The sequence below is a fragment of the Miniopterus schreibersii genome (assembly GCF_964146895.1).
Source record: "Miniopterus schreibersii genome assembly, chromosome: 9".
NCBI lineage: Eukaryota > Metazoa > Chordata > Mammalia > Chiroptera > Miniopteridae > Miniopterus > Miniopterus schreibersii.
The window spans coordinates 3248974-3257928 of NC_138118.1; the positions used below are offsets into that span (position 1 = coordinate 3248974).

Consider the following 8955-nt stretch of genomic DNA (forward strand, 5'->3'; position numbering starts at 1 on the left):
GAGGGCCTCATGCACCCTGGGAATCTGAAAGAAAACGGTGAGCAAGGAGGAGCCCCTGGCACCCACTCTGATGACAGCATGTGTTAGTCCACTTGGACCACAGGTCATGAAAGTACAAGACAGTAAGTTAATACTCTGTCCCGGGCATGCCCCGCATCTTAGGTGTAAGTCCTACTGCTGCCTTGGATGAGATGGAAACGTTTCCCTAGGAAGGTCAGGCACCAGTGAATTCTCACAGGGACTATTCAGCTGGCTGAGTCCTCTGTTGTAAACAGGGCTCCGTGGATTGTCCCGCTGTGTTCTCAGCATCACAGGGAAGGGCCTGGGCACATCCTATCGTCCCTTCTTGGACAGGTCAGGTTAGGATCTGCCACCGGATTCTTCAGCAGATGCTCCATCATGAGGAGTTTGTGCCAAATAATGACTAAAATTCTCACCTGACACATTCAGACTTGGCCAAGACAACCCTCCCCAGCCCACCCTGCCCACACCACCTCTTTCTTACTGATGCACAGACTGTGGAGTTTCCAAACACGCCCACACCTGGGTTCCCCACTCTCTCAGGCCCTGGAGTGACACCAGGGGAGCAGCATCTGTCACTCCTCCTGCAATGTTGTGGGAGGCATCTCCCAGGATTTTTAGTAATAAAGGAGAGAAAACACTGTGTTTGATATAATTTGAAATAATTCCTCTAGAATTTTTAAAACATGATATATTTTGAGTGACTTGCCATTTAGAATCACTGACTGGGTGTCATTTTGTAAAATGCTTGTATTTTCTATTATGAAATGAATTAAGCTAACAGTGAAAATAGCAACACTGAAAGAAATTTACCTTGTTATCCTAATGGCAATACAGATGGCTTTAACTATTACTCAGTAGCTCTGAAGCTGCGAGTCTGCTCACTCAGAAACAAGATCACCTTGGTTCACGTGTTCTTGAAGTATTTAAAATTCTCCCAAAGGTAATACAGAGGTGAAAGACAACTCCAACTGGAATGCCAATAAGGTCTTTTTCTGAAAATTAAACAAGTGATTTTAATTTTCATGTAGAAGAATAAATGCCTGAGAATAATAAAGGAAATGCATAAATGAGGAAATTAAAGCCCCTGTAATCAGATCAATATTTTATTCATAAGGAGTAGGAAAGTAGAAGACGGGACCAGAACTGAAAATCCTACCATGGGTCTTGGGGATGATGGAAGACTGAGAAGTGCTAACGGCTGTGTTTGGTCCATCGTAAGTCAAGTGCTGATGTAATAAGTGGTCTGGCAGGAAGCCTGTCTTAAGTATAAATCAAAATAAGCCTCCCTTCTGCCTTGAGACACTTTCCTGAATCTTTCAGCCCAAGAAATGGCTCGGCTTTCTTAGGCACCCCCTGTGTCTGGGACGGGGAGTGCCATGGCCTCCTGACTGGGAGACCAGGGTCCTCAGAGAGCCTCTGACAGTAGAGGGTCTCTGACCAGCAGGTCAGCATTCAGACAGACCTGAAGCTGTGTTTCTGATTTCTGATTCTCCTGCAGCACTGTCACCCCACCCCTACTTCCCACCTTTCCTCAAAGAAGGTAGCTGGAGACCCTTTGCCATGTGGCTTAAAGAAAGGAAAGAAGGATCTATGGGGAGGCATTTCCCCTGTCCCCTCCTATCGTGTTTCCAACAGTTGATCAGATTCCACAAGGAGCATCGTGAACCTTAAAGAAGCTCAAGTGCATCTGAGGTGTGTCAGTCTCTTTGTGAGGTTAGATCGCATCTCCCTATCAGAGGCTTGGCCTGGACCAACATTCCCTGGCCTCTGGTTCTGGTCCCATCACTTCCCATGGTCCCTGTGGGTAGAAGCAGCCCTCCACAAAGACCCATGTGATGCAGACTCCTCCCCATCACCATGTAGGCTGCTCCCTAGGATGTTCACGTCACTCACTCGCCACTTTTGCCAGTTCCCCTTCTTCTCTGCCTCCCTCCATTTGACACCCACACATACCTTACTTGGGAACCCCACTATACACTCAGACACTGACCCCATGCACGCTTTCTCCCCACTGTCAAGGGAGAGGGGAAGGTGTTGCAGACCAGGCTGACACAGGGTTGAAAATCACCTTATTTTTCCAAAATTAAAAGGCTGATATAATGAGAAGGGGCCCTAATTATAGCATCCCGAATCCAAGTCCACTTTAGGGAAGTGCCCCTCCTCTACCCAGCCTCATTGGCACCTCCGTGAGCCTCCATGTCCTGTAGCCATGTTTAGGGGTCACCTTCCTGACCAGGTCTGGCTTCTGGGATACCCTGGCCCCACTGTGCTCACCATTCCTACCAGGAAGTTCCCATGAGGCTCCTTTGTTGTGATTCAATGGCCTCTTTCAGGGGTGAATAAAAGGGCTGCTTCTCCTGCCCCCTTCCCTTGTTCAATTTGCTTTCTAGTCCCCAGCCCAGCAGCTGTCCTTCCCCACATGTCACAGAGCCAGTGCTATGTCCAGACCAACCACACGCAGCAGATACAGGCGAAGACATAGCCCAAGAGGTATGAAGTCACCTGGGAAATGTCCCACACTGATTTGCTATCATCGTTCATGTGACTCCAGTGACCAGGACGCTGTGGGGTTGCGTGGAAGAATGAGGCATGACCTGCCCTAAGGAAGCTCTGGTTCTATCAGGGTAAAGATAAGAACATCAGGAAATGCAATGCCAATGCAATGTCAGGTTCCATGTGAGGAGGTGTGCTGGAGGGCACAGAGGAGGGAGCGCCCACCTGCTCCCAAAGATGTGATGAAGGACCTGGATGGGAGCTGGCAACTCAGGAACCCATACCCTCTACATCACACCAGACACCCACCTGGAGACTGGCATGGTCAGTGACCCATGGGATAGAGGGGACAAGTGACAGGCTGGAAGCTGGATACAGGACCGAGGGAGGTTAGAGGAAACAGCTGTCCCTCCCTGGAGTCCTGCATATGCTCAGGTGGGTGCCCCCTTCAGGAGATATTGCTGAGTTTCCTCAGATGCCTTCTGGATTTGGCACAGTCCCTCAGTCAGGAATCCCCACTGGGCCCTTCCTGAGAGCCTGGCCCCTGCAAGCAGAAAGCTTTACTTCCAGTATGTTAGGATTTGGCCGGTGACACGGGCAGTGAAAGAATTCACAACGAAGAGAAGAGATGCAGTGAGGAAATTTATTTTACTTTCCAAGGGAGGAAAGGACCAGCATATTGCTAGTAACACAGGGAGGGGAAGAAAGTGTGGCTTACACTTTTAAAGAGCAAGCAGTTGCTGTTGTTAGGCAACAAGGAAGGGAGGGCAATTGTGTTGAAACTGACCAGGTACCAAGGATGGTCTTGAAAAGTTAGTTTGCTTGCTTTGGAGGAGACAGTCAGGCAGATGTGCTGAGAATGTGTCTTACCAGAATTTCTCCCAAGCCTGTAAGACAAGCTTAGAACAAAAGTTATAAATAGTTCAAAAGAGGCTTTTCTGAAGAGGAGGGAAAGGCAGCTCCCTACTAACTAGAGATGCCTTGGTGCAAATTATCCAGGAGTGGTTAAAACAGCAGGGAGGCGGGGTTGGGAGGAACGTGCAGCCTTGAACTCAGGCCTTATCTATCCTGCTGTATGAATAGGCTGCTTGAATCAGAAAAAACAATCGTGTATAATTCCCAGAAGCTCCCCATATTTTGTGAGTTGTGACAGAAAAACAAAGGAGAGGCCTTTTCCTGTCCTTGCAGAGCACTAGTTAGCCTTGTGGCTATAAGGATGGCCTTGGGTTTCCCACAGGACTCCCTCGATTTTTAACATGAGCTCCTCCAGCTGGGCCTCCTGCTCTGAACCCTTTGCCCTGTTGCTGAAGCCACAGTGGCGCCGTGAACAGATCACATCCAGTTGGGCAAGCTCCCGGTTGTCAGTCTCTTGCACATACTCATCCAGAGAGTTACCATCCAGGTCCTCCTTCCTGGTGAACAGCAGGACAGTGTGGGCCAGGACGCCCATTCCAAAGACCTCCTGGAGGCGCCTGACCACCAACTGATCCTCCTTTGTGAACCGGCCCAGCTCTATGACCAGGAGCACCACATGTGGCCCTGAGGAGGAGATGGCTTCCCAGGAGCCCTCACCTTCCACTTCCTGTAGAAGCCAAGGGGACAAAATATCAGGGGTGTCGATCACCTCCAGCTCCTTCCCGGCCCAGGTTCGGCTCCCCCTCTGGAAGGTCTTGGTCACTGGTCTGGTGCTGAGCTTAGACTCAAACACTTCTCCGCCAAGGATGCTGTTTCCTGTTGCGCTCTTCCCACTTCCAGTTTTTCCCACCAGGATGAGCCTCAGCTTCTGTGGGGTCTGTTCTTTCTCCCTCAGATCTAGAAGCATCAAGAGAAAGCAGAGGGATTGGGATTAGAGCCCATGCACCCCATTTAGTCTCATCAGAGGCCTCACCCTTGGATCTGCTCCATGACCTCAGGCCGACTGTCCTGGGAGGAGGGACAAAGATTAACATCTGCACCTGAGACCTGTCCTCAGCTCCCATTTCTTTCATTGTTAAATTTTTTATTTGTGATAAAATACACATAACATAAAAGATACCGTTTTAACGGTTTTCAGGTGTACAATTCAGTGGCATTGAGTACCTTCACACTGTTACGTCATCATCACTCTTACACATCTCAAGAAAGTTTTTATCACCCCAAACTGAAGCTCTGTCCCCATGAAACAATAACTCCTCAAACCTTCCTTCCCCTGGTCCCCTGCTAACCACCATTCTCCTTTCTGTCTTGAGGGATTTTACTATTCTAGGGGCCTCAGATAAGTGGGTGTTTGCAAATATGACCTTCTGTGTCTGGTTTATTTCATTTGGCATCATGTTTTCGAGGTTCATCCTTACTGTAGCCTGTGTCAGCATTTCCTTCTTTTTCAAGGCTGAGAAATATTCCATTGTGTGGATGGACTACATTTTGTTGATTCTTACATGTGGACAGGGGTTGCTCCCACATTTTGCTATTGAGAATAATGCTGCTGTGAGCTTTGGCATGCACATGCCTGCTTGAGTCCCTGCTTTAAATTCCCTGGGGGCATAAACCGAGGAATGGAAAGGCTGGATAATACGGTAGAATTCCACAGTGTTATGTTTAGGTTTTGAAACTTCTTATCAGGGTCCTGTTGACACCCAGCTGCAAACCAGCCCATCATGAAGACCCTGAGCTTCCCTAGGTATCCCTGAGTAATGAGGATAGAAGTGAGTGGCCTCTGTGTCACCTCTTGTCCCTGAGGTGACTGACCACATCACCTCTTTCAGCTTTTCCAACAGGGACTGTGGGGAGTGTGGGACATTTCAGCCAGACCCCGGGCTCAACAGCACAGAGGCACACGGGGGTCACGTGCTTAGGCTACATCCTTGATGTTTGGGCCAAATGTTCCCACCCAGCCAACATAGAAACCATTAGCAGGGAGAAGACTTGGAGATGCCAACCTAATATAAAAAAAATCTAATGATAAGGTTTTAGAAATGACTGGGGTTAAAGGACAGGAAGAGAATTTCTTTCTCTTCCTGGTGGGACTGGTGCTCTCTCTCACCTCCTTTCTCACCCTGTGCCTGTGGGAGGAGGAGCCTTTCCCCCTTATTAAGTGGGATAAGCAAGGGCCCACCCAAGGGCCCCCTGTTGGCTGAAGCTCTGCCTGGGCTGCACTCTCTGGCCTCTCCAAGAGCACCCCGCAGGTCGCATGTCCCTGTTCACACCTGTCTCAGGTTCACCTACAGAGGGAAGACTTCTTACCTTCAGACTCCTCTTGTTTAGGATGCTGGGCCGGTGTTCCTGTGGGATTGTCCCGGGCAGTGAGCTCAGATTCTGCTTCCTCTATCTAGAGAAATTACGAAGTCTGGCTGATTTTCCAACCGAGTTTCAGGAGGCACCTGGCTTTGCCTTTCTCTTGCCAGAGGGATGTTTTTTTTACATTGCTTCGGGTGGGGGTGAGGTGATTGGGTGAGGAGAGGGGAGGAAGGTCTGAGACACTCTCTACCTCCTTTCAAGACCCTGCTTCTCTGTCTCTCTCTGTCTCTGAGTCTCTGTTTCTGTGCCTCTATCTCTGTGTCTCCGTCTCTCTCTGTTTCTGTGTCTCTGTCTGTCTGCTCTGTGGTCTCCATCGTGAGTTTAAGTGATTTCATGGAGAAGGTGCAGTCGGCCTGCAGCCTGAGGATGGGGTGGCATCTGGATGGACAAAGGGCCCTGGAGCTGTCATGTGAGGAGGAGAAAGGAGTAGAGACACCGAAGCAGGTCTGACACTGTGTCTTGGAAGCAGTCAGTAGAGTGGCCAGAGTGTGTGGGAGGGGGAACAGGGAGCTGCGGTGAAGGGCTGGCTGGGGTAGGGGTGGGGTCCTGGGGCCAGGATGACCCCCGAGGAAGGCCTGGTGGTGAGGGTGGCAGAGGGCTGAGAGGTGAGTGGCCTGGTGTTGTGGTGAGGAGGCCAATACCCTTGGCATAGGAAATTCATGGTTCAGGGACAGTCCTGCTGGGAGCTAGGAGACCTCAGTATCCATCTCTATCGCCATCAGGTAGTGCGGTCACAATGCCTGAGCCTGTGTCCCCATAAGTGTCAATTCTGGGTCTGACCTAGATGTCCCTGTGGTCCCTGTAACATGCGAACACTTTTTATGACATTTTCTATTGCAAGTCCTAGTCTTTGCAAAGAGGACCTTGTCACCCAGCCAGTTCCTCGTGCCATCTTTCTGGCGAGAGGGCAGTGCACCCTGCTGCCACCCACATCCCTCAGGGTCTAGGATGGTTCTTTGTTCCAGGAGCCTGTCCTGGGCTATCTGCTCCATCTCCTCTGTGGAGTTGGGAAGGAAAGTGCACAGCCCCAGGACTGTTGGCCAGGACACTCAGACACTCGGACACATCTACAGTCAGAGACCATCTCCAGATGAAGGCTCTGGGGTGTGGGGACACCTGACTCATGGGCCTCCATAGAAAGTGCCCTGAATAGTGCCTTACACCTTTGCCACACTTTGTAGTTTTGTCTCTAGCATAGAACACAGAGTAGGTACATTGTCTTGTTGTGCTTCTCAAGAAGAAAGTGAAAGCCACAGAAGCATTTTCCCCGGTTTAAGTGGGGAGTTTCCAGACAGGCTCAAGTGTGCAAAGACCTCCTGACTTTCAGTCCCAGCCCTTTCTAATATATCACAAGCACACACATAGACACAACACACACAGACATGACATACGCAGCACTCACACAATGCACTCAAATACACTCACATCCACAGCACCCACATACACTCACAAACATACAAACACACAACACTCATAAACATGTTACAACAAAATAATACACACAACCCACAAACACTTCCTCAAAAACAACACACACAACATAAGTTGTGCACAACATATACGCACAAACACACACGCCAACACTCACACATACACTCGACATAAACATAACACACAAAAACAAAATACACGCCTCACACACAGTTCCTCACAAACACAACACACACATAAACAGACACACACAACATATACATACAAACATAACACACACACAAACACAAATACATGCACAACACACAGATACACTCGGAAACATACCCTGTGCTCCTGTGAGTTCTTGGTTTCTCCGTTTGGGGCCGACACATCAGACACTCCTGGGGGCCTTGGCTGGAGGAAGTCTGACAAAGCATTGTAGACATTTGAACACAAAGACAACATTGCTTATATTTTTCAGCAAAATGTGTCTGAAAGCTCAGCTAACAACCACTCTAGAAGCAGCAGCTGTCTACTGGAAGCTAGAGAAACAGGAAGTGGGTGGGAACAGCCGGGGCCAGGCCTCTCTGAGTCAGAATCATGCTGTGCGCACTGTGCCTGCAGCCTTAGTGAAAGAAACAGGACAAACAAGAAGAATTGAGTGTGCAGAGCTGGGGCCAGAGGTTTCTCCTTTCCCAGGAGAGACCCACAGAGAGACACAGTCCCCCTTCTCCTCTGCGCGTGGTTGGGTCTGAGTATGATGCTTGGAACTCGAGCCACCATCCGGTCACCAGCCTGAGGTTGACACCAACACCTCAAAGCAGAGGAGAGAGTTGTAACAGAGATGGGCCCCTGAGTCAACTAGCCCTGAAGCTACTCCATCCTTGGACTTCAGCCGGTCAATTTCCTGCTGCCATTGGTACAGCCTGCGAGTTACTAAGGAAAGGCTTTTAGGTATTTGAAAGGTTGAGGAAATGAAAAGAATAGTAATGTTTCCCGGGCACATATGAAAGTTACATGAAACTCAAAGTCCCGTGTGCACCAAGTTCTGTGAACACAGCCTCACCCATCACTCCCGTCTTGTCCATGCGCCATTCCCTCTGTACGTGACTGAGAGCGTGTCCTCTGCTGAGTCTAAAGGACCCACTATCTGGCTCTGCTCTATGGGATCCCAGTTCCTGTATTTCCCAGCCACTGTCCCTGCTTTCCCCAAGGCCTCACCCCATCCCACATCTGTGACCGTTTTCTCTCCTCCCCGAATGTCCACGTCCCTCCCACCTTCCTCCCCAACCCCTTCACGCCTCCAGAATTCCCCCCAGAACATCCTCACCAACCTCTCCCGGGTGGGACAGTGATGGGTGTCATCCCTTACAGCCTACGATGAAATCACAGCACGTTTCTGAATGAAATAAGGAATTCTGCAACCAGCTTCTAATGTAACATTTCCTCCCTCAACGTGAAATACCGCAGGCCACTCGCCTTCCTTCCTGCAAACCCCTCCCAAGGACTCCAGGAGGCTATCCAGTTAGTCTATTATTTATCTCCACAATTTTTAACAAAACAACAACAAAATATTTTTCCTTTGTTGTTGTTTTTTTAAATCTAGAAGCACTTGGAGAACACGAGTGACATGTCTGATGCCAAGAAGAGAAATTAAAACTGAATCTAAGTAAAAACAAATCAAAGGGAGTGGGGGTGGGGAGTGAAGGGGGCCTAATATATGAAGACAGAAGATGATTTGACTTTGGG

The 8955-nt window shown here is 49.3% G+C and overlaps 1 protein-coding gene across 2 annotated transcripts; it reads right to left on the bottom strand.

The window, feature by feature from the left end:
- Positions 1–3146: 3146 nt before the first annotated feature.
- On the bottom strand, positions 3147–8659 carry GIMAP6 (GTPase, IMAP family member 6). 2 transcript variants are annotated; one of them, XM_081147508.1, is made up of 4 exons: positions 8541–8659; positions 7552–7631; positions 5740–5824; positions 3147–4329 (listed from the first exon to the last, which is right to left on the bottom strand). In XM_081147508.1, exons 1-4 carry the CDS (start codon positions 8569–8571, stop codon positions 3710–3712), a joined length of 816 nt encoding a protein of 271 aa, XP_081003634.1. In that variant the 5' UTR covers positions 8572–8659; the 3' UTR covers positions 3147–3709. The 2 variants fall into 2 exon arrangements, with proteins under 2 accessions (XP_081003634.1, XP_081003633.1); XM_081147507.1 differs by lacking the exon at positions 8541–8659 and having other exon boundaries at positions 7552–7831.
- Between the last annotated feature and the right edge of the window lie 296 nt (positions 8660–8955).

Coding starts and splice junctions, on each gene's coding strand:
- GIMAP6 (XM_081147507.1), bottom strand. CDS start 7,671: ATGTTGTCTTTGTGTTCAAATGTCTACAATGCTTTGTCAGACTTCCTC. Junction 5,825..7,551: donor AGAACTCACAGGAGCACAGG/GTATGTTTCCGA, acceptor TAATTTCTCTAG/ATAGAGGAAGCAGAATCTGA. Junction 4,330..5,739: donor TAAACAAGAGGAGTCTGAAG/GTAAGAAGTCTT, acceptor TGATGCTTCTAG/ATCTGAGGGAGAAAGAACAG.